This window comes from Mauremys reevesii, linkage group 3, assembly GCF_016161935.1.
Source record: "Mauremys reevesii isolate NIE-2019 linkage group 3, ASM1616193v1, whole genome shotgun sequence".
NCBI lineage: Eukaryota > Metazoa > Chordata > Testudines > Geoemydidae > Mauremys > Mauremys reevesii.
This window is the reverse complement of record NC_052625.1, coordinates 106053002-106078936: the sequence shown is the minus strand read 5'-3', so window position 1 is coordinate 106078936 and position 25935 is coordinate 106053002. Positions and strand designations below refer to the sequence as shown.

Below are 25935 nucleotides of genomic sequence, written 5' to 3'. Positions count from 1 at the left end.
GTCAAAATAGCTGAGCATGAACATTCTAAAGATCTATGCTCACATTGCTACCAAGGCAGCAGCAACAGACACTGCACTGGAAATCCCTGGGAGCTACTGAAGCAGCTGTGATGAGAGGGAGGCAGTCGGCAAGGGCATGTTTGGCTCCCCAACCACAACTGAACAATCCATGTTGTCCCATCATCCCATCTCATATCCACATGCGCTCCAGTGCATATGCATGACAGTCCAATTTTATGATTACCTAATAACCCCTCTCCCACTCAAGCGCCTTATATTATTCAGTGCACAGGTTGGATGTATGAGGTTGCACATTTGGCTTTCCCTAAATTTGGAGTACTGGCCTTGCAACCTAAAGAAATAAGTCAAAACTAAAAAAGTTTAAATGTGTTTAAAAATATCTGTTCAAAATACAGGGCTCTCTGATTGCAATAGGAACTGAATTTCTTCCTAATTTTTCTTCTTGTACTACCTGCATATTAGCAGGAAAATGGAAGCCTGATGGCTTAAATTCCAGGAAGTCTTTATCCATAAAGAAGCTTAAACTTCCTGTGTTGGAGTGATTAGCTATTTTCAAACTTTAAAATATTTATTGGGATATGTTTATGTACTATTACAAGTATTGACACATGAATTTTTGGTTTTGTTTTTAATTACAGCAATCTGGTGTTTTTTCTTGCTTTTTGGATAACAAGTCCTGACAGCAATTAAGTAATGTAATATTACTATCACACAGTAATTGCAAAAGGAAGTAATGAAGTAGGTAGAAAAACAGTAGGTGAAAAAATTGGAGATAGCACCCTGGCTGCATTTATAAATAGCCTGGCTGCTATGGTTTACTCCATGAATAGTGACCAGTTTGAGCCCCAGAGAGGAAATCAGATGGTAAAGGAGAACAGGTATGGTTGAAGCCCCTAAGCCTGCTACTCCGAGTTGGTGCCCTGCCTTAATTTATTTTTCCCTCAGACTCAAAATGAAGACATATAATTAAATGTCGTCACTGACCTGGCTGTGTATTGCTTTTCTTCCTCTGTTAAAATTTTGAAGGATTGAAAGTCTTCACACCTGATCTTTATTGGAAATTTGTTAACAGATTTTTGATAACCTACAGCTTAACTGACCTGTTGATGAACTGCATTTTTACTTATCCCTGCTCCTTGGATACCAGCTTTCAGAGTTAGATATTTTAAATTTTAATTTGGGGGGCGGAAGGGGAGGAGAAAATAGGGCAGGGCTATTAATATTAATTCTTAGATAATTAAGACATTTTAGAAAAAGCAGTCTTGCTGGTTTGAAAACTGCCTTACTTCTTTAGACTGGAACTTGCCAGACTGAATTGCAAGTGCTGGGAGTCTGGCACCTCAGGGTATGTCTATATACACTGTAACTAAAAACCCACAGCAGGCCTGTGCCAGCTGACTCGGGCTCACAGGGCTTGGGCTAGAGAGCTGTTTAATTGTGATGTAGACGGTCAGGCTTAGGCTGGAGCCTGGACTCTAGGACCCTGCTGAGGGGAGGGTCCCATAGCTCAGGTTGCAACCCAAATGTCTACACTGCAATTAAACAGCCAGTTAGCCCAAGCACCAAGAGCCTGAATCAGTTGGCACAGGCAAGCCATGGGTGTCTAATTGCAGGGTAGATATAACCTCGGACAGCTTCAGAGACAAGTATCCTTCTTCACCTCCACATGCTATGTTGGCTGAGGGGAGGGAGAAGAGAAATTTGTGCCTGAAGATGTTTCAAGAGCAAAGCTCCTAGTCTAGCTGTTTATATAGCTTCCTCACCCGCTAAATCCAAGGGCTTGGCTACACTCGAAACTTCAAAGCACTGCCGCGGCAGCGCTTTGAAGTGTGAGTGTGGCCGCAGCGCCAGTGCTGGGAGAGAGCTCTCCCAGCGCTGCACGTACTCCACCTCCCCGTGGGGATTAGCTTGCAGCCCTGGGAGCCGTGCTCCCAGCGCTGGGGCACTGTTTACAGTGGCGCTTTACAGCGCTGTATCTTGCAGCGCTCAGGGCGGTGTTTTTTTCACACCCCTGAGCAAGAAACTTGCAGCGCTGTAAAGCGCCAGTGTAGCCAAGGCCTGAGTCTGACAAATCACTGCAGGTTTAGCAGGATACTCCCAGAAGGGAAGTACAAGAGCAGGGGTAGGCAACCTATGGCACGTGTGCCGAAGGCTGCAAGCTGATTTTAAGCGGCACTCACGCTGCCCAGGTCCTGGCCACTGGTCAGAGAGGCTCTGCATCTTAATTTAATTTTAAAAGAAGCTTCTATTTAAAAAAAAACCTCATGTACTTTACATACAATAGTTTAGTTATATATTATAGACTTAGAGAAAAAGTTTTTAAAACGTTAAAATGTATTACTGGCATGCGAAACCTTAAATTAGAGTGAATAAATGAAGACTCGGCACACCACTTCTGAAAGGTTGCCTACCCCTGTACAAGAGGGTAGTTTTCTGTGAGGGGTAGGAGAGAAATAATCCCTCCCCATTCCATGAAGGATATGGGAGAGCTGAGAGTTAGGATGACAACAATCAAAAAAATCAAATATATATATATGATGAGGAGGGACAAGCTCCTCCTCACTGATTAGTTGAACATTTGAATTTTCTCTTTTGGGACCATAAATGCTAGCATGAGACGGGGCAACCGCCTGCACAGCGCAGCCGCCAGGGTGGTGGGCTGGTGGGTTTTTTTACCTGTGTTGCAGGTTCGCCGGGCAGATCACCCACACACCAGCTCCCACCCCCAGCCCATGGGTGGCCAAGCAAGCTGTGGCCAGCATGCCCCTTGCCCCCGCCTTGCCCCGCCCGCCCCTTGGCCTGGGGGGGGGGCACCAGTGGGAGCAAGCCGCGTGGCCGAACTCCTGCGACCGAACCAGGTAACAAACTGCAGGTAAACAAACTTACCTCCAGGGTGCTTTACAGAGGAGAGCAACTCTGTGCTAGTTGCCAACTTCTGTTTTTATTAATTAATTATTATTTATTAGCTTAAAGCTTAGCTTTCAGCAGTACAGTAGTAAAAAAAGTAAAAGTACCAACCCAGCAGCCCGTCCAACTCAAACCTTGTTCTCTCTAATGCTACTCATCTATTATTCATCTACTCACTTGTTCTCCCCGTTAACTCCTTCACCTTTCACCCCTTCTCCAGGCTCTCAAGTAAATCACCTATCTTATTTCCAGATTACTGTTCCTGACAGTATGTGGTAGGAAGAAAACTACCTAAAACTTTGTCAGAAGATGGAGTATTCTGACCAGCATAGAACCCTCATTATTAATGGCACATGGTGCCATATATCACATTATATGTGCAGGTGAATGAGCCTCTGATGGTGTGGATGGGTCCTACGATGGTGTCACTTCCCCAGGTGGGTAATTTTGAGACCTACAAGATTTCTATCAAGCATTCTTAAAACTACAATACCCACCTGGGGAAGCGAGGAAACAGATTGTCAGAGCAAGATGGGCACCCAGAAGTCACCTACTACAGTAGAGGCCCAACAAGGAAAACAACAGAACACCACGGCCATCATGTACAGCCCCCAGCTAAAACCTCTCCAGCTCATCAGCAACAATCTACAACCTATCCTGGAAAATGATCCCCCACTAACACAGACATTGGGAGACAGGCCAGTCCTCACTTACAGACAGCTTGCCAACCTGAAGCAAATACTCACTAGCAACTACACACCAAACCACAGAAACACTAACCCAGAAACCAATCCCTGTAACAAACCCCGTTGTCTTCTCTGGCCCCATATCTACTCTAGTGACACCATCATAGGACCCAGCCACACCATTAGAGGCTCATTCACCTGCATATCTACTCATGTAATATATGCCATCATGTGCCAGCAATGTTCCTCTGCCATGTACATTGGCCAAACTGGACAGTCTCTATGTAAAAGGATAAATGGACACAAATTAGACATCAGGAATGGTAACATACAGAAGCCAGTAGGAGAACACTTAAAATCTCCCTGGACACTCAATAACAGATTTTAAAGTAGCCATTCTTCAACAAAAAAACTTCAAAAACAGACTCCAAAGAGAAACTGCTGAACTACAGTTCATTTGAAAACTTAACACCATCAATTTGGGCTTGAATAGGGACTGGCTGGCTCACTACAAAAGCAATTTTCCCTCTCTTGGTATTGACACCTCCTCATCAATTATTGGGAATGAACAACATACACCCTGACTAAACTGGCCTTCAACATTGGTTCTCCACTTGTAAGGTAACTCCCTTCTCCTTCATGTGCCAATACTATATTTATGCCTGTATCTGTGATTTTCACTCCATGCATCTGAAGAAGTGGGTTTTTTACCCACGAAAGCTTATGCCTAAATAAACCTGTTAGCCTTTAAGGTGCCACCGGACCCCTCGTTGTTTCTATGGATACAGACTAACATGGCTACCCTTCTGATAGAGGTATATTTGACACTGGGGACATTGGCAGCACTAAAGTGCTCCTAGATTATAAATACTCAAAAATTCACCCCTTCCAGAAATTCAGGTGAGGGTGTCATCTTTTTCAAATTCTTCTAATTAGCATACCACAGTTTCTATAAACCCTATCCTGGCTGCACAGACATTCTCCCGTACCTGTAAAGGGCATATTTAAAAGTTACATATTTTATATAGACAGATAGCTGCAGGGACCAATCCAGCTCCTTGGATAGCTTCCAGAGCCTGCAAAACATCTGTTGATCACCAGCATAAATGCTGATTTAGGGCATGTCTTACACTGCAATTAGACACTGTGGCTGGTCTGTGCAAGCTGACTTGGGCTTGTAGTGCTTGGGCTAAGGGGCTGTTTAACTGAGGTACAGATGCTCAGACTCAGGCTGTGGTGGGGACCCTCCCACCTTGCAGAGTCCAATAGCCTGAGTTGGAGCCCAAGCTCAGATGTCTACACCACAACTGAGGAGCCTCTTAGCCTGAGCCATCTGGCATAGGGTTTTTAATTGCAGTGTAGATATATCCCTAGTGAGCCACAATCAGACAAGCATTGCTGATTTCAAAAGTAATAACACCCCTCTAGCCCTCGGGGGCAGTGAGTAGAATGAGTGGGAAATCTGTCCAGATGTGATCCCCATTAGAGGAAACATGCAAGTTGTTTACAGTGAAAGTTGTGAATGTGGGGCTGTGTAGAGGAGAAGGGGTTCTTTGTGTTATGGCTTAACTATGAATTTAGGCAGAGGAAGAAGAGCAGAAACCTTCCTGAGGTCCACTAGGAACCCTACATGCAGGCATAATTCATATGGGAAGCACTTTTATGGCCTTCCATAACACCTATGTTTTAGGTATCAGATAGTTTCATTGTTTTCCTTGTTCATGTGGGTTTTACCCAGAAAAAGTTTTCAAAAGCTAGTAAAATGGGATTGTAAAAGATTGGCAAATGGTTCAGGAGTTTATAGTATCTGAAACTAAGATTATTTATGACTTCAAGTTGACGATATACCTTTAAATTAATAACTATTTGTTGGGGTTATTGTTAGGTACTCTAAATATCTGATACAAAAAGGAATTCTCTTTCAGGCTTAGAGAAAAAAACTTGTGTTTTCACAATGTGAGAAAGCAGAGAAACTGCCCGCCAGCATGGAAAGGAGCAAGCAGCTAGTCCCGCCCCATTATACCTGCTGCTACTGCCAGGCATGGAGGGGGTAGAAAAGGAGAGCCTGGTCCAGTTCAGGACTGACAGGCAAAAAGCAGGAGCTAGTTACTGCCCTACCTGATAGGAAGGATGACTGCCAGCCAAGGCAGCCACCAGGGAACACATTCCATCTCTCAGGCTCCAGCCAAGGGAGACTGCAGAGTAGACCTAGGAGCCTCCAGCAAATGAGGTAACTGGGTGACTGCAGTCCAGAGACATTGTGGGATCTGGCTGCACCAAACTTACTGCTGTCCTGCCTGAAGGAGCCCAACATCCACAAGCGGGAGCTCTGGGCAGCAAACCACCCCAGCAAAGTGAACTATAGGGGACACATCCCAAACTGAAGGAACACTAGTCGGAAGTAACCCAGGGCAGTGGATTTAGACTCCCTGCTTGGAGTGCCCCCTGTCCAGGGGTCAACTCACACAGGGACCTGGGCTGGGACCTGGTAGAGTGAGAGGTCCTGGGTTCCCCAACCACCACTGTCTGAAAGACTGAGGCACCTTGACCATGAAGTCAGGTGCATCACCAGCTGCCTGGCCATCCATGCACCCTATTACATACACTAGAAAGAAATCACAAGATTACAATGAATACATAATCAACTACTTTGTTTACTTAGTCCAAGCATTGACAGCTTTGATCAACACCAAAATGTGAACATCTGATGCATTTCTAAAATTCTAGTCCAGATGCTACTATTTAGGGTGGGTATTAATCCCTGTCCCTCTCCATGTCTTTTTTTAAGCTTCAGAGTAGCAGCCATGTTAGTCTATATCAGCAAAAAGAACAGGAGTACTTGTGGCACCTTAGAGACTAACAAATTTATTTCAGCATAAGCTTTTGTGGGCTACAGCTTACTGTTTTCAAATAGGGTTGAGGCTTGATACTGAACATTAGTTCAGTTTTGTGGTGGCACAAGTCTTTATGCCGGGAAGCTCATCATGTGACTTATTATACAGCATGATAATTTTGGATCAGGTTTAAGGGTTGGCAAAAGTTATACTAGTAGTCTAGTATAAGCCTTGTCCACACTAGGAAAGTTTTAGCTAAAATTTCCTACCATTGCTAAAAACAGTGGGAATGTTTATATAGACCAGACACTGCTGATATCTTAGCTCAGGAGTGGGCAAACTTTTTGGCCCGAGGGCCACATCTGGGTAGGGAAATTGTATGGTCAGCCATGAATGCTCACGAAATTGGGGGTTGGGGTGTGGGAGAGGGTGAGGGCTCTGGAGTGGGGCCACAAATGAGGAGTTCAGGGTGCAGGAGGGGGCTCCGGGCTGGAGTGAGTGGGGAGGGTGGGTGCTCCAGCTGAGGGTGCGGGCTCTGTGGTGGGGCTGTGGATGAGGGGTTGGGGGCACAGGAGGGTGCTCTGGGCTGGGACCAAGGGGTTCAGAGGGTGGGAGGGGGATCGGGGCTGGGGTTCAGGGCCCAGGAGGGGGTCAGGGTGCAGGCTCCAGGAGGCACTTACCTCGAGCAGCTCCCAGAAGCAGCGGCATGTCCCCCCTCTGGCTCCTACGTGAAGGCATGACCAGGAGGCTCTGCATCCTTCCCATGCACAGGCGCTGCCCCTGCAGTTCCCATTGGCCATGGTTCCCGGCCAATGGGAACTCTGGGGTTGGCATTTGGGGCAGGGGCAAAGTGCGGAGCCCCCTGGCTGCCCCCTACACATCAGAGCTGGAGTGGGCACATGCCTCTGCTTCTGGGAGCCATGTGGGGCCACGGCACATGTGGAGTGGGGCAAGCCCCGGGCCCCGCTCCCCAGCAGGACCTCAAGGGCTAGGTTAAAACATCTGAAGGGCCGGATCTGGCCCCCAGGCTGTAGTTTGCCCACCCCTGTCGTAGACTGGCATGTTCTCTGACCCTGTGCAGAGTAAATCTAATTGACTGTGCTTCAAACACCACTGAACAGTCCACAATAGGATTTTTCCAGTGCTAACACAAGTAAAATTGAGCATGTTTGCCACAGTTCTAGATATAAAAGTCAGAACTCAGCTCTCAGGTTACAAACTGTAAGAGCCAATTCTTGTACTAGAAGAAATGAGACTGCGTAAGTGCCTTATTGTTGCAGAGAAAAGAAACAAGCATATCAATCAGCTCAGGGGAGATAAGTTAAAGGAAACAAAAGAAAAATATTTCATTGCAACAATGCATTTTAGACAAATTCATAACTTAGCAGCTCCCAATTTGCGAAAGATATATGCAAACTGTATACCCAGTGACTACACATTTTTTGTACTTACAAACAAGCTTGTGATGCATTTATCTCTTGCCACTTCCTATTAAGGAAAGCGGTAAAGCACAAAGTGCACATAAGCACATGCCTCATGTAGGCCTATGACATAAGTACAAGATATCCAAGGTTAAAGATTTGTGGGTTTGGGTTGCCTAACTTCAGATTAAATTTCTAAAGATTAACTGAAAAGCAAAAATAAAAACTGAACTACAGATTTCTATACTGAATGAATGCCCTCATGTACTACACTGTTGTGAATATTTAGAAGAAATAAAATTTAAACTACATCTAAAGGTGGCTTATAAAGATAAAAAAGAGAGAGCAATTATTTTAAGTAGGAGATGCATAAAGGAAGCCTAAAAGTTTAAGATTCCTCTAATTAAAAATTCAAGTCTTATTTAGAGAAATAGTAGGAGTGTGACAGTATATATACTAAGGAAACCTGTTTAATTCAGAAAGCACGTTCTCTCTCTTTATTCAGACTATTTAGAACAAAATTAACTCTGCTAAAAAGACAGACACCCAAGATCCTGACAAACAGCTGGAAAAGCTTGGGCTTTTGGGGGGAGGGGGCCACAGTGGTGGCAGAGAGAAGGGAGAAAGGATTCTACACTCCTAACCCAGAGAAAGCTCTGAAAGAAAACTTCTAACATAATGAAAAAACAGGTGAAGAGCCCAGATACTATAATGATGGAAGCTATTAGCCTGATCCTGCTCTTACTGAAGAGAATGTCAAAGCTCCCACTGACTTCAATGGAGGTAGGATCAGGGCCTAGTAGATGCGCATTCCCAATATTTTAAAAAATGTTCAGACCTGTTTTCTTGTAAATCAGTCACTAAAATGAGAAAACCACTTGTCTCCCATCTTCAGGTTACCCTTTTAAAAAGTTAAGTACAAACTTATTTTAAGTAAGTGCATGCTCACCACACTGTTTATTTGGGACAATTTACACTTTAACTCAGCTTTCATTTGCAGTTCATCTTTTATAGCTTCTGCTTTCGTGAGCTGATAATCTACCTTTAAGAGTAGATTTTCACAGTAAGTCCTCATCTACATTAGAAAAATGTACTCTTAGATGAATTTTTTTTAAACTATTTTATATAGTATAGATGAGGCTTTAAAAGGACAGATCTGGGAACTCAACTTTGACAGTATGTCAGATTTTAAAGTGTGTAATAAGGTTTTACTCATAGCTAATGCCAATTTTTAAACATATAGCAAGTTCTCACTACCAACCTAAATTGAAATCTAAATCAGTAGAGAATGAAAACACTAATTGTGAAATTAAGATCACCACTACAATATTGACATTTTGGTTTTCTTAACTTGTTCCTCACATACACAATAATCTACTCTGAAAACTGATCTGCATTTTTAAATTGACTTATTGCTAGTGTATTTGAACTGATGGGTTTCTCCTATGGAGCACAGTAATTCCCCAATCTATTAATTTCAAGGTAATTTAACTATGGAAACTATTCTGTTACCATAATAGCCAATAGCAAATAAGGATAGAAATCAAAAGGGGTAGACAAAGCTTTTGGAAATTAAAAGATTAGAGACACTGTTAGTTTATTAGACTGGCAACACTATTTTTTAACCATATTAGTTGAATAAAGGACTAACAATAGAGTACTGTCACATATATCACATTAAAACATCAAAATGAGACTCACTAGACAATGAAAAAAGGTTCCCCACTCTGCCCACCAAGAGACAGCCTTAACAAAAGAATATCGGCAAGCATTTTAATCACTTGCTTAAAGGTTATCCAGTGCAACTGCAGTTGTAAAAAGTAGATCCTGGTGTAATTGTAGAACCCACTCATTTTTCATAGAGTCTCTAATGCCAAAGTAAAAGTCATTTAACTTCAGTCTGGAACACCAGCACTGATTTTTATTAAATGACAGGTGTTCTAAAGAGGGCAGTAGGCAGGGAAAATACTTATTTAATTTTTCCCCCCGTAATATTATTTTGCAACATAAGATCCTGCCTTCATGACATAGTAATTTTAGAAGAATGTCAAGCACAGAAATAATTTCACAGTGAAGTTAAGAAAATTGTTTCAAGAAAGTTCTAGGCTCATTCAAGATAAGAGCAAAATACAGCACACGTGCATAAAATATTCTGTGATTATGCAACTTTAACAAGAATTATATAAATCCAGTACTGAAGTCTTCAAATCATTTACTTCAATATCCCTGGGATATTTTGTTCCAAAAATATCTTTGCTGTCAAATATAACCCCTAAACCAATATAATAGTAACTGATAAGCCTAACAAAGTAAAAGAAAAGGGAAAATCATGGAGGCCTAATTTAATGAATAATTTCAATACTACACTAATGAGTTTCACCAAGAACTGATTTTAAATTACTTTTGAGAAAATTCTCCGATTTCATGTTCTAATTCATTACACAGGCTAAAACTTACACGTGCTTCTGTACTTTTCAATTTAATTCACCAGTGTACTTTTATTCAGAAAATTAGCATGTCATGCTTCGGTTAACAGGACTTCACTTGATACTTCAATGCCAGTTTACTACCTTAACTTTTTTAAACAGGTTTTAAAATATAGCCTGATTTATCCAAACTATGTGAAAATACTAAATATTTATTCTGATTGATAGGTTTTCCTTTACACTTTATTTTTTGATGTTTAGATTCTTTGTTAGATTGAAACCTTTAATTTGAAGAAAAAAATCATATTTGTTTTAAAAGACAATTGTGATGAGAAAGTTTTTGTATGGAAATTAGATATCCATAACATTTCTACACAATCAATGGATGCAGCACAATCAATGGCATCTAATATATTCAGAGTTTAAATTGTCAATTTAGAAAATTATTTCTAGTTCTTTTATGGTTTCAAACTAGGTTTTCAAATGAAAGCAAATATGGCATTGTCTAATTAAAATTGCAGATTGACTAAAGAAGTGGCAAAATCCTCATCCATGAAAAAATCAAGGCGTTCACTTTCAAAAAGCACACTGTGCAGAGAAGGGAAGGGTATCATGGTCTCCAACTGGTACAGTCACTAGAACTGCAATAGTAAAGGCAGACTGGGTTTTGGTACTCCTCAATACAAGTAGTTCATGGTCAAGTTATCCATCCTGTGCCCTCCATTGGTCTGTCCACAAACCAATCCTCTCTGCTACCAGAGAATAGTGCTTCACAGTACACTGATAGTGCACAGGGAAAACATGTGTGGCCTCTCCATTGTGCACCTCAAACAATGAACTGCTGCATTTTGAACACTATTTACATGCATATGGGCCTGGAAAGGTATCATCTACTCAATCTCAACTGCTTGACTCTGAATCCTAATTTAAAAATACACAAAAGACTTCATTATGAAACAGCTGAGGCTGTCACACCTTGCCCCCATTTGCACTTTTAACCAGATTATTTTTTGCCCCAATGCTAGTTTAGAAAAGAACTGCCTGCAGAATGGCAGTTCAACGGATTAATGAAAGGCTGACATTAGCAGAGTTAAGGTTGTGGTGAATGGTGTCTCAGCTGTGGTAATGGTAAGCTGTGTGTTTTTGTGGGTGGAAGAGTGAAGGGTTACACCGCTAGGTGGCTCATCTTTTCATTTTCTTGCTCTTAAGGGTTTGTCAAGCATGTGTGTGTAGCAGCTGTAACTGCTTCACTACAAAGATTTTTGTATATTGATTTCCTTGGTTTATTTAATACATAATTGAGGGGTGAAGCTTAGCAGCAGAACTGAGGTTTTTTTTTTGGGTGCACCAGCAGCCGTGCATTAGCCTTCTCTGTTGTAGAATAAAATCCAACAGAAATGTGTAGCTCATCAGAGAAGATTGTGTGAGCCTTGCTCCCAACCACCCGTCTTATGGCACAGTGAATAACATGTAGGTCCAAGGAAGGAAAGAAGCGAAACAAAAATTCCCACAGAGTCAAAGATTCTGATTTTTAATCAAGCCTGTACTGATTTTAACAAAAGATGCCTTAAGATTTCTACTGCCTCTGATTAAGAACCTGTGAAGAGAAAAGGTTATAATGGAAATCCACATGTATACATAGACCCAGCATTCTTAAATCTGGGGCAATCTGACTGGGCTAAATAAACTCAAAATCTATAAAATGTACTCACATTTTGGTTGTTTAGTACTAAATGTTACATTTTATAGGAACATGGGAATTGTCCTACTGGATCAAGTCTGAGGTCCACCTAATCTATTCTACTATCTCCTTCCTCAGTGTCCAACACCAGGTGTCTCAGAGGAAAGTGGAAGAACCCCACAGTAGGCAGATGTGGGATAATCTGCCACCCACACTAGGTTTCATCCTGATCTCCAATAGCTACAGACTGATTTATACCCTGAAGAATGAGGTTCGATAACCTTTCTACAAATTTGCGTTATGTTAACTCTGGTTATTCTTGATATCCATACAAATGTCTATTCCCTTTTCTTCAGTCTCATTAAGTTCTTTGCCTCAATCACTTCCTGTGGCATTGAGTTCCACAACTGAGTTAAATGCGGTGTGAACAAATTTACCCTTGGTTTTGAATGTTCTCTTCTTGGATTATGAAATAAGAATAGCCATTTCCATTCTTTATTTTATATACTTTTCTAAACTAAACCTGGGTCTTAATCTTCATATGAGAGTTTTTTCTATGTCCTTGATCATTCTTTGCTCTTTTCAGAACTTCCCCTAGTTCTTCAATATTTCTGAGACAGGGTGACCAGTACTGCACACAGCATTCCAGATGAAGCCACATTGATTTATAGAGGCATTTTACATCTTTTGTATTATTATTCATCTCTTTACTTATGCACCCTAACATTGTTTGGTTCATAACTGCAGCTGCCTATTGATAGGACATCTTCACTGAGCTGTCTACAATGACACCCAGGTTCCCTTTCCTGACTTGATCCAGTTCATTTATAACCATGTAAACTACTTGTATATCTTACATTTCTCTCTCCCAGCACGCATTACTCTTCAAGAGAATATCACTCTGAAAGAGAGTATTCACCTCCTTTGAGACAGACTAGGTAGAATTTGAACCCGTGAGCACTTCTGTACAAAAGCACAAGACTATACTACTCCAATAAGCTATTGCTTCAAGTATAGAGTGCTACCACTGTACTATTTTATATATACAACATGGAAGAGACACTAAACAAAATAAAACATATCCAATTGTGTTCATGTGATGAGTTTAAGGAATGTGGGAATCTGTAATTCAGAACACAAATACTAATAGTGGGTGGCCCTCAAGGTCTCATTCATAAAATATTTTTAAAAATTAGTTTTCTTTTAGTTTAGAGATTTAAACAGTGTAGATCATGAACGAAAGATAAGGACATCAAATCAATAAATCAGACAACCAGATTTCCTAGTAATTTAAATTAATTTTGGCATTTCGTCCTCACCAGAATTTTTACACCACCCACAACTTATCACCCTCTTTTACTGAGCTGAAGCACATGATCTGGTTCATTTTAAACTCCTTTCTACTAATCTAACCACTCACTTTTAGGTGTCTAAAAAGTAACACCAGCACCTCCTGATTAAGTGTACACAAGCTCCTGAAATTAATCCCACTTTTGAGTTGCAGACAGTTGACATACATGTCCTTGTTGGTCTTAAACTACAATAATGCACTCTGACTCTTCACTGAGGCACCAGTGAACCTATGAGGTGGTATGGCTTACTGGAAATACTTTACACTCTGCTTAAAGCATCTTTCAGGGAACTCAAAAAACTTCACAAATGTCAAGGCCATGAACACATTATGGTGGATGCAGTGATAGCAACAATTCAGGATACACAGTTGTTGCAACTACAGTTCCCCTGTGGATACTTTTCTAGGAACTATACTAGGCAAACGATGCTAAATTATCCCTTTAGCTATACTGGAAGCACTACTTGTAACTGTGTAACATAGCTCTCACATGAGTCCCAGTTCCCACTGGTCACAGTAGTAGTTCTGGAATTTTTGCTTCCACACATTGCTAGTAGGAATCTACTGCGTTAGCACAACCTAGCCAATATTGCATTTTTTCACTAGTAGATACCAATGTGTTTTACAAAGATATGCAGGTACTCCATTTTTTGCAAATTAAGAAACAAGCATTATTTAATTATTTGAACAAGGTCACTGAGCCAGTAGCATCATCAGGAATAACATACAGATTTCCTGTTTCCTAGTATTTCCCAGGACTGGTGGAGTTCCCAGGCTATGGATGGACTTCACTGGAAAGCATTTAGAAGTGGCCTGTCAGTGGCCAATGTTACCCCAGGAGCTCAGCAACGTTGCCTCCCCAACCCAGCAAGTGGAGACCTCTGAACTATATATTAACCCAATCCTAACACTGCGATCCCATGACAACACGCGCAGCGCGTCCCCGAGTTGGATAAGCCTAATTACCCCGTTCCCAGCCCTGCACGGGCACAAGCCCAAGCCCAGCAGGAGTCGATGGCGCTGAAGTTGCCATTCCACATCGTATCTCGGGAGCAGGCGACTGCCCTCGGGCACCTCCCCCGCCCCCAGCACAGAGCCCCCCGCTGCAGGGGAAGAACAGGCTCGGGGCGATGCCCAGCACGCGGGGCACGGGCAGCCCTTGAGGGAAGCCCCCCACCCCGGTGCCTTCAGGGCAGTAGCAGCGGCGGCGACAGCCACAGGGCGGCGCCAGGCACCCCCGGGAGGGATGACGGGGCGGCTGGGGAGAGGCAGAATCCTCCCTGCACCCGGGGGCGGCTGAGGGGCTGCTCGGCGCCCGGAGACCGGGGGGGGGGGGAGGATCCCCGCCCCCGGCAGCGGGGGCAAAGGGCGGCGGTCCGGGGGAGGCGGTGCCAGCCAGCCCGCGGGGCCGCTGGCGGGGGCGGGTCGCGGCCGGTACCTGCAGGACCACCTCGCTGGGCAGCTGCGCGGCGCGGAACAGCTCCAGCACCCGCCCGTTGGGCGCCACCTTCTTGGTGCTCTCGGTGTCGCAGTAGGAGAAGAGGTCGCAGTAGTAGCGCTGCTCCGCCTCGCTCAGCGTCAGGCCCTCCATCGCGCCGGGCAACGGCCGCCCGGCCGGCGGGGGGGGGGAGGTGAAGCCCGCGAGCCGCTTCCTCTCAGGCCCCGCGCGCCGCTGTCCCTGCGAGGCCCGGCCGCCGCGCTCGCGCTGTGGGGGCCGCACCGGAAGCGCGGGGCCCGCGGGGTGGGCGTGGCTATAAAGTTTCTCGACCTTGGCCCCGCCTCCTCCACCCCAGCGGAGCCGCCGCCATTTACTGAGTCCCGGAGACTGGCAGGGCCCAAGGAGGCTGCTGAGCAAAACACGCCTCTGCCCCAGACCCGGATGTGAGGCCCGGCACCCTTCGTGTGCTGGCGGCGGCAGGACAGAGGCGCCTGCAGCGTCCCCTGCCGGCGTGGCGGGCTCAAGCTTGGTGCCCGCCCGGGTGCCTGAGCTGCTCCCCGGTGCCTCCTAGGGCAGGACGGAGGCAGGTCAGGCGCGTTCAGTTGTGTGGCTCGCGGTGATGAGACCTGTTTTAGGCATCGGTTTTAAGCATCTCTGATTTTGAGGAACCAAAATTGGGGCTGCTTGGGGGCAGGGATAGCTCGGTGGTTTGAGCACTGGCCTGCTAGACCCAGCATTGTGAGTTCAGCCCTTGGGAGGGGCAATTAGGGATCTGGGGCAAAATCAGTACTTGGTCCTGCTAGTAAAGGCAGAGGGCTGGACTCAACAACCTCTCAGGGTCATTTCCAGTTCTATGAGATAGGTATATCTCCATATATCATATTATCTCTCTCTGGACCACCCATCCCTTCTTTCAGTGACTTGGCCCATAAGTAAGAGGGGTGGGGGCTGAATCAAACCTTTGCAGAGCAGCACTAAGCAAGGTAACTATTGATCACAGGTGAGGGAACTAGGCTTGCTGGGGGTGCTGCTGCACCCCTTGGCTTGCAGTGGTGTCCATCATATACAGGGTTTACAGTTTGATTGAATAACTCTCAGCACCCCCACTATACAAATTGTTCCAGCACCCCTGCTATTGATTAAACCTTGTGCTGAGCATGAATTCAGCCTGAAGAGCCCATGTCTGTTAATCAAAACTAAGCACAAAACTAAAAAAACCCAACCAAATAAAAGATCAAAGTCAGAAAATCATTATGGGAGTGCCAAGTCTAGGGACCACTGATGGAAAGGAGGTGTGCAGCATTCTTTTGCTGTCCAGACCTCTTAGGCTCCTACAGACAAATTACTCATCTATAAAACATAATTTTCTTAGAAAAGGAGTATTGGACAACTTAATGGGAAACTAGAATTGCATTTGTCCACTGGTACCAAATATAACAAGTATGTTGTAATGTTTTATTCATTTAAAGGGATTGTCGATTAAAACCTTGCAGTCTTGAGTACCTTCCCACTGCTGTGAAGAGGTAAATCAATGTGGGTTTCAAAAAGCCAGTTGTACATGCTGAGGCTTACTTCTGAAAATATAACTGACATATTATATACCAAAAGTTTATTTATAATTAATTTTCTAAATTACTTCTGCACACATAACACTGTGGAACAGATTTTACAAACTCTGCCAAGTGCACCTGTCTACTATAACTTACCAGGGCTACAGAAACTTCTTTTGTCCTTGGCCTTCCATGGAAAGACTAGTGGGTTAAGACTAGAGATGTGCAGAAAAGGTTTAGAAAAATTCCAGTAGCTCTGAATAAAGAGCTGGACTTTTGCTACTACTGATCCTTCCAAAAAGAAGGAATAGTAGGTAGCAGAAAATTTTATTCCCAGGTGAAAAAGCATTGTGATCATGCTGTCAAGTTTTGTGAATCAAACGAGCCCTTTTCCTAGTTTTCAAAAAGTTATAACATAATTTTGTAAGTGGTGTTCTAAACAAGAATTGGTGATTTTGTTGATCTTTTCTATCAAAGTCCAAATATGTCTTTCACACTTGGTTGCTGTGGCTGCCTGTCTCTGAATCAAGGTGGGAGGGAAAGAGGAGGTTCTACTTTTATCTTAGCTCACTATTTAGAAGGCCTTGTTTATGTGATTATCAAGTCCCAACCACCCCCCTACTCTCTCCAGCCTCCCATATATCCACCTCCACCTAGATAGAGAAAAAGTTACATTCTTAGGAAAACACCATTGTGAAATTAGACTAGTTTAAAGAATCATAGTATGACTGGAATCATCTCAAAGTCTTTAAGGTGGCAAATAGAAATAAAAAGGGGGACTAGAAAATATATTTAAGAGCTGAAGGAGTAAGTCACCTGATTTTCTTTCAGGACTTAGTCTTTACCACAGAGTACTTCGTATGTTCCTGAGTACAATAAAGCAAAATGTGGTTTTCCTCTAAAAAATTTGTAAAACTTGCACCGTCTTACTCAGATATATTTCCTAAATTCATTTGCATTCAGAATTATCTCAGCTAAATGAATGGACAAAAAAATGTTGACTACTTTTTATACTTAGTACTGGAGAGCCAACAGAGTTATGGGAAAATTAACTGGATTCTATTCTGACTCCCAAATCATTAACAGAATTGTTATACAAGTTCCAAGTCTGGGGCTAAATTCTGCCATCAGTTACACCTGTGCAACCCATTTGTCATTTGGAGACAGTGAGGTTGTACATGTATAACTGTGGGCAAAATTTGGTATACAAAATCTTCATTATTTGTGCTAATTCATGAGCCAGAAAAGGAAAAAAAAACAGCTAGATTTTTGTATCTCAGCTTGAGTTTATAGAGTGGAGTTAGCAAAACAATATTATTTTACATGTAAATTGCACAAATTCGATGTGGAAGTCATCAACATACAACTAGAACCCCCTAGAACTATTTGTAGTCAGTTTTCAGAACTGAATCCTCTTAAGGCTAGTATTTCCTAACAAATGTTGCGTTTTGAAAGCTGATTTGAAAACAGTGCATAGCATTTGTTTTGTCAAAAAAGTAGATCTTTATATATAACCTGATGTTCATATTCTGAATGTCTTACTCAATTGGCTACAATGAGAGTTTTGCCTGAATGACAGCTGAATAAGGCTTCAGGATATAGCTCCTAAAGTATGAAAGTTTCTTTTGACCTATGAGAGTAGATATTTCAGCTGCTGGGATTTACTTTTACCATCTACTGAAACATCTGTGAAAAGGCATTGCCACATGAGTCTCCAAAGGAAGAGCAAGCTAGAAAAAAATTACAAATACACCTCTACCCTGATATAATGCGACCCGATATAAGGCGGGTTCGCATACAAGGCAGTAAAGCTCTGACATGCTGCTCTGAGCAGCGTGTTAAGGGTGCCGAGCCAGACGGGGCTGAGGGGTTCGATAAGGAGCAGAGGATCTTGGGGGCGGTCAGGGGCTCCCCCCAAGAGTCTGGGGGGCAGGAGCTGTGGGAGGGCACTTTTGAAGGCCCCGCAGTCCCAGAGTGGGATATCTCCTAATACCCTGGAGGCCAATAACAGCGCTGGTGTGTGGCCACACTTGACGAGCAGCGCTGCATCACCAGCACTGCACTCGTTATACCCCAAGCAGACCAGGTGTACAGCCAGCGCTGCAGGCAGGGAGTTGCAGTGCTGGATGTGCCTTGCAGGTGTGGACACTTACTAAGTTGCAGTGCTGAAAAGCCTCCACCAGCGCTGCAACTCTCCAGTGTAGCCAAGCCCTTACTACTCTGTAACTGACCTCCGGAATTTTCCCATAATGCTTTTAACTAAAGAACTCTCTTTGTTTTGTTATGATGCCTCTCTTTTGTTTTGTTGTGAACTCGAGGCTCCCAGAGCTGCTTATCTAAAAAACAAACACAGCTCCTGTTTGCTGTGAATGAGGCAGGCAAGGGGATGAATGTCCACAGCTAGTGTTTGTTTGAGGAGAGAAACAGCACGGCGTGGGGGGGGGGGGGCGTGTTAGGGAGTCCGTCGGAGCAGCTGCTTATCTAGTCTGAAGGCTATTTGCAGTTAAGAGTGAATGAGGGGTCGGAGAAGTGGTCAGAATTTGCAAGGCAGGAAGCTGACAGTATCAGCTGCAAAAATCCACTCTCTCTCTCTCCCACACGCTCCCTGTCACACTCCACCCCACCCCCCTCTTTTGAAAAGCACGTTGCAGCCACTTGAACGCTGGGATAGCTGCCCATAATGCACCACTCCCAACACCGCTGCAAATGCTGCAAATGTGGCCACACTGCAGTGCTGGTAGCTGTCAGTGTGGCCACACTCCAGCGCTTTCCCTACACAGCTATACGAAGACAGCTTTAACTCCCAGCGCTGCACAGCTGCAAGTGTAGCCAAGCCCTAAGAGTGTGACATAGGTCCTACCCCCTGACCAAACAGCGCTAAAGGGTGTGATATAGGTCCTACCCTTTGAGCATATGCTGTGGGGCACAGGCTGGACTTCCAGTAATTATACTGCTTCTCCCCTTGACCAATCAGTGAGGGGGAGTCAGAAATCACTATCTTTGGTATCTCCTGAGACTTCCCCCCACCAGGCCATGTACCATATGTGTTTGTTTTTACTTCTGGGGGGTGAGTCATCCCCATGACCATCCAGCCTCCAGCACCTTCCACCAACTGGTCTCAGTCTAGGCCTCCATGTAGGCCTGAGTGGGAAAGTGAGCTAATCGCTGGGCCCTTGTAAGCAGTAGAGCCCCTGAGCTCCAAGCCAACCTGAGAGGATATCTAGGCCAGAAATCTGACCTTTAGCACTTAGCTGTTGGTTGTTTCATAGCGCCACCTTAGAAACCTGCAAGCCATCCTTGACCATGGGATGTTGTTCTGGGAAGAAGGACTGCTAAGCAGAGATCGGGTGAATCTACCAAGTAAGGGGAAGAGCATATTTGGATACAGACTGGCTAACCTAGTGAGGAGGGCTTAAACTCAGTTCAATGAAGGCAGGAGACAAAAGCCCACAGGTAAGTCAAAAATGTGGAGATCTCGGAGAAGTGTGGGAATCTAGTGGGAATCCCTGCTATAATGGGATAAAGGAGAAACAAGAGAGAACATGGGGAGGAATCAAATTAATAGACGTCTGTATAATAATGTGAGAAGTGTGGGGAATAAACAGGAAGAACTAGAAATGCTAGTTAATAAACACAACTGTGACATAAAGCATCTTCACCAGATGTACTTTAGTGGCGCAGTTGCACTGATGCAGCTGTGCTGCTGTAGCGCTTCTAGTGTAGACAAACCCCTAGATGGGGCTACTATACAGTGTGTTCATAACTGATTGGAACTGTCTGGAACATAACTATTCCCAGACAGTTGTTATCAGTGGTTCATTGGAAGGGCATATTAAGTGTGCTAATACAATTTGCAGATGACACAAAGTTGGGAGGTATTGCTAATACAGAGGAGGACTGGAATATCATACAAGAAGATCTGGATGACCTTGTAAACTGGAGTAATAGAAATGGGATGAAATTTAATAGTGCAAAATGCAAGGTCATGCATTTAGGGACTAACAACAAGAATTTTTGCTATAAGCTGGGGACTTCTCATTTTGAAGCAACAGAGGAGAACAAAGACCTGGGTGTACTGGCTGATCACAGGATGACTATGAGCTATCAATGTCATGCAGCATGAAAAAGACTAACACAGTCCTGGGGTGTATCAGGTGAGGTGTTTCCAGCAGAGACAGGGAAGTGTTAGTACCATTATACAAGGCACTAGTGAGACCTCATTTGGAATTCAGTGAGCAATTCTGGTCTACCATGTTTAAGAAAGATGAATTCAAACTGGAACAGGTGCAGAGAAGGGCTACTAGGATGATCCAATGAATGGAAAGCCTACTTTATGAGAGGAGACTCAAAGAGCTTGGCTTGTTTAGCCTAACCAAGAGAAAACTCAGGGGAGATATGATTGCTCTCTATAAATACATCAGAGGGATAAATACCCAGGAGGGAGAGGAGATATTTAAGTTAAGCTCCAATGTGGACCCCAAAACAAATGGATATAAACTGGCCATTAACAAGTTTAGGCTCGAAATTAGGCAAAGGTTTCTAACCGTCGGTGGAATGAAGTTCTGGATCAGCCTTCCAAGGGGAGCAGTGTGGGGGGAAAGCTAACTGGCTTCAAGACTGAGCTTCACGAGTTTATGGAGGGGATGGTATTATGGGACTGCCTATGATAGCATAGGCGACTACCAATAGCAAAAATCCCCAACTGCTGGAGACGGGACATTAGATGGGAAGGGCTCTGAGTTACTACAGAAAATTCTTCCCCAGGTGTCTGGCTGGTGGGTCTTGCCCACATGCTCAGGGTCTAACTGATCGCCATACTTGGGGTCAAGAAGGAATTTTTCCTCGGGTCAGATTGGCACAGACCCTGGGATTTTTTTGCCTTCCTCTGCAGCCCCCAGCCCATGTCCTTGCCTCCTGGGGTGCACTGCCCAGGGAGGTGGAGGGTGTAGGGCTCCCTACAGTGGCCCAGGCTCCCTGGGTGGCTCTTATCATATCCCAGCTCCAGTTTCCAGCAGAGTTGCAGACCCTCCACCTCCACCTGCCCTGGGCCAGGCAGGGAAGCCGGGGGGGGGGGGACACTGGCTGGGGGCTCCTCTCGGGTCCCCCGCACCTCTGGCAGGTTGAGGGTCCATGTGGCTCCCACAGCCTGTCCAGGGGGTGAGACCTCAGGGGGGAAGTGGAGGGGAAGGGGGCGGGGTCCACCCCAGTGAAAAGTGAACAGGACAGGCCCCCATGGCCCGCCTGTTCCAGCACCACTGGTATAGCACATCTTCACCAGATGTGCTAAAGCTGTGTAGCTCCATCTGTGCTGTAGTCAGGGCCGTCCTTAGGCATACACAAAATACGCAGCTGCTGCATAGGGCACTTGAAAATTTGGGCCACCACTGGGTCTTAGTGCCTGCCCGCCTGGCTTTCCTATCTCTGTTCTGACCCTTCCTGCAGGCTCCCACAGTTGGCTGCTGCAGCCTGGTGACTCTTACTCCAGAAGGGATCTAGTAAGTTAAAAGTGAAAAAGCCTCCAGCTTACCAGACCTATTAGCACAACATTGAAACTGTTGAAGAGCCATTCAAGGGGTAATGAAGCCATTTAACAGGCATTTGCCAACCCCAGGTATATACTGTCAGTTTCTGAATTTGCTGACAAAAACAGTTGTGCATTACTGTAATAGTTACTGAGAACATGTTAGTCTTCGGGACCTTAGTTTAAAATTTGCTTTAAAAAATTTCATTAGTGAGTTGGTGAAGATTATAAAATCACATCTCTAAAAAATCCTTGCTTTTTAGATGCACAATCATCTTTAGCCTTAAATGCTTGGATCTTCAGACATACAGTTTTTTAAATAAATCCTTCAAAAGACCACCCTTATCTAAAATACATATTTTAATTTTAATTTCTATAGTAAAAAAAACTTGCTTCCAAAGTCTTCCTGTCCATCCCTTTCTCCCTTCACACACTTCCCTCCCCGCTACCCCTCCATGCTGGGTTGAAGAGAGCCCTTAAAGGGACAACACCCCTTTCCTTCCAGATAGCTTTCTTTACTTCTGACTATCTGATGAATTAGTTTTAAGAGAACCCTCCAGCAAAATTAGTACCTTAGTAAGATATAAAATCTTTTGTTATGCCTAAAATCTTTGGAAACATTTCTTAAAGTTGGTGAAATTTCATAAACATGTCTATTGTTATGGAGATCACACAAAGTAAATTAGTGTTCCCTTTTTCTAAAAGCAATGAACATTGTTATGAACGCACTAAACTTCTGTGACTGATTAATTTAAAATAATGTCTTTATTTCAGTGAGTTAAATATGTAATAATCTGTAATGATTACTTTATGAAGGCTTAAGAATACATTTAAAATAGAAAATCACCTTAGAAATACTGATTAAGAAAATGTAAAACAGAGAAGAGCTTCATCATGTATTCCATAATATTTAATGTTGAATTCAGCAAGACAGCTGACTTGCCCTTCTAGCAGTTTTTACAAATAAATGTCTGACAAACTTCAGGGCATATAAAAAAACCTGTGACTGACATTGTTTATTCCCAAATTTAGTGCTTTTAATTAGGTATCTTCTGTATGTCCATTCTGCATGAGGGAGAGGGTATGGGGGTCTCTGTGGTGAATTGTGACTCTTCGCCACCGTAAGGCAGGCCGGACGTCTCTCTATCCTTTGCTGCCTTGTTGCCACCCCCACGTCCCCGCCGGGATGCGAGCCCGGGCTGCCGTCGGGCATAGGGGCACTAGTTTAATAATCCTGTGTAGTGCCCCATAAATCCTAAGGACGGCCCTGGTTGTAGTGTAGACTTGCTCTCAGTGTGTGTGGGAAGGGTGAAAAGGTGTTTTTGTTTGTTTATTTTAAGGATTAATAAGTTGTTTATTACCTAGTTTTGTATTCATATTTTAGTTTTACATGTATTATCTTTATTCTGTGGAAGAATGTCTGCGTTTTTCCCATAAAGGAGTTGTATATGTTTATGTGTTGTCTTGCATAGGCTGGTCAATGTATTGATATTACATTTTTGTTTTACTGTATTTTCTCTAGTATAAAACTCTAGGGCTTTATCTAATGTTAGGGGTAATCGTGTAAACTAAGGGAGATTTTTCTATCTTTGTGGGAAAAAAATTGTGTGGGCGGAATTGTTTGCATGCTTTTCATGGTGGGTGCTTGCTGAAATACATGCTGGTGTTAAAAATGTCTGTCTGTATATTGCACAAACACTATTTGTAGAAATAACCCAAAGTGTGTGTGTGTGTGTGAAATGGATTTGGTAAAGCAATGCTTTTTATATTATTTTTAAACAGCAAAAGTCCTAATATTTTATTTTAAAATTTAAGACCGTTTCATTTTTTTATAATAATGTTGTCACCCACAGTACTGTCAAACCAAGAGAGATCCTTAGACCAGAGTGCTAATATGCTCAAAAGGAAAAAAAAAAGCCATCAGAAAAGGAAAATTGTCCAAGATTATCAGCTGACAGACAGCTGAATGCTAGTAACAACATTTGATTATTTGTTTGGTTGTTTGCACAGTTTTGTTTCCAAGCAAAAAAATAAGCGTGTGGGTGAGAGAGAGAGATTATGGAGTTAAGCTTTTGGCGAATTGTGTAAAGCAGATATTTGATATAAATTGGAACATATTTTCTCTAATCAGACCAGAGCAACTCTCCTGATGATGAAGTCTCTAAGGTGCCACAAGGGCTTCTCGCTGTTTCTCCTGATGATGACGTCAAAACTCCAGCGAAACCGCCAACACCAGAGCATCCAAAGAATGGGGAATCCATTCGGAGACCCTTAATAACACCATGAAAAAGCAACAGAAGATCTCAATCAGAAAGTCATCACAGGCCAACTATCAGATATATCAAGCCAAAGGACAAAACAAAAGAATCCAGTAAAAAAAAACCAAACAGCTCCAGTGACTCAGTGATGGACATAACACCACAGCCACAAAGATTCACAAACCCAGAGCATGTGCTTTAGGAATTGTGAATGAAAAACAAGGATTGAAAGTTCACACACCACAACACTGTTCTCTTATGAACTTATACTATTGGTAAAATATGATCTCTCTTCAGGGATTGTGACAAATTTGTTAAAGCTGTTTGTGAGGATTATGATGCTTTGAAGAGAGAGAGTGATAGATGCTTTTGTCTTAGATTTCAGTTTCATCCAGAGTTGTACCCTCTATCTTCAGAGGGAAAAATATATGTGGCTTTAAACAATGTGAAAGAGCCTATAGTTCTAAACAAAAGTGATTAGGCGTGGGTGTCAAGACAGCACAGAGGAAAGGATATAAAAGAGGTATGAATATAAGTAGGGCTGTGTACACAATTTGAGAGGGGCTCAGGTTGGGGGTAAGACCAGAGGTGCACAACTGTTTTTGTATTGTTTTGTTTTGTCAGACCAGTAGGCTTTATTCATTAACTGGAATACAGTTTAGGAAGTCCTTAGGGTAATCTAGACTAGAGAAATGAAGGTTAAAGCATATTCGTTTCTGGTTAGACCCAGCTGTAGTGAACCCAGTTGTCCAAGCTCTGTCTGTTTCTCCCTCTGATCTCCTCTGTCAGGCTCCAGGTCAGAGCCCTGACTGGCTCCAGCAGCCAACACTTATCCCCCACCTCACACCTCTCTGTTGTGGGGAAAACAATTTAGTGGTAAGAATTTGGATTTAATGGTATTGGGGAGTAAGTATCCTTTTATTAATTTACATATATAGGTGTCTCTGTGTGTGTGTGTTTATCCCAGTGTTTTACACTCTGTTTGGAATTCTGCCCTTTTTAAGACTGGACACTCTTTATGTATTACTGGATTAGATTTATGCTTAATTTAAAAAACAAACTATTTTAAAATTGTAGATTACTTTTTGAATGGTAAGAGATGGCTTGACTAATGTTATTTTAAATCCTCTTAAAGGTTTTTATTTAATTTAATATTACTCAAGGTTCAGCCCCTGCCTGTGGGTGAACTCTAATCAAACCTAATTATGAATAATTTTCCAACCCCCAAAGAACGGTTGTTAATCCTGACTGCTGCTAAAGGTGTCTTAAGGAGAGCTGAGAGATGGGAAAGGGGAAGCCCTGGGTAGGGGTATTTCAGTTATTTTGGAGGGACTTTGTAAAGATAGGCAATACAGCAGAGCTTGTTGAAAGACTGGGGTGAACATCTGCTTCCTTTTAGAAGCCCAAATGAGGCATAGTAAAAAGGAGGCAGGATACCCTAAGAACAATAGGTCTCGATCTATTTTCCTCTCTGTTTTATAAAGAGGTTTTGAAGGAAGTGGAATAGTTCTGTTTCCTTACATCCAACCTTCTGGAAGAACAGTCAGTGCCAGTTAGTTTTTGTATGAATTTCAACTCCCAGTAATGAAGCATGTATGTTCCTTAAGTAACAAATGAATGAAGTAGAATCTGTATTTGTTTTGGTGAAGTACTCTGCTTGCAAAAGTGATGGAAAAAGTGAGGCGCAGTTAGAGTATGTAGAGAGAGCGTATCTTCCCCCACAAAAGGTTTGTAAATGTACCAATATGGGAAATATACTGGCAGGATCCATTACTACTGAAGTTTACGAATTTACTTGCATAAAGAATCATTGGTTAACCAGTGGAATGGATGATAAGCGT

The 25935-nt window shown here is 43.2% G+C and overlaps 1 protein-coding gene across 9 annotated transcripts in view; it reads right to left on the bottom strand.

The window, feature by feature from the left end:
* The window catches only part of REPS1 (RALBP1 associated Eps domain containing 1), a 109293-nt gene extending 94218 nt beyond the window's left edge, over positions 1–15075 (bottom strand). For 3 of the 9 annotated variants that reach the window (XM_039530901.1, XM_039530904.1, XM_039530905.1), the window contains exon 1: positions 14766–15073. In XM_039530901.1, coding sequence (XP_039386835.1) covers positions 14766–14918 — 153 coding nt within the window. In that variant the 5' untranslated portion in view covers positions 14919–15073. Of the gene's footprint in view, positions 1–14765 lie in introns of all 9 variants that reach the window. The other 6 variants (XM_039530906.1, XM_039530907.1, XM_039530899.1 and 3 more) reach the window with 4 other exon arrangements.
* Positions 15076–25935: the final 10860 nt, after the last annotated feature.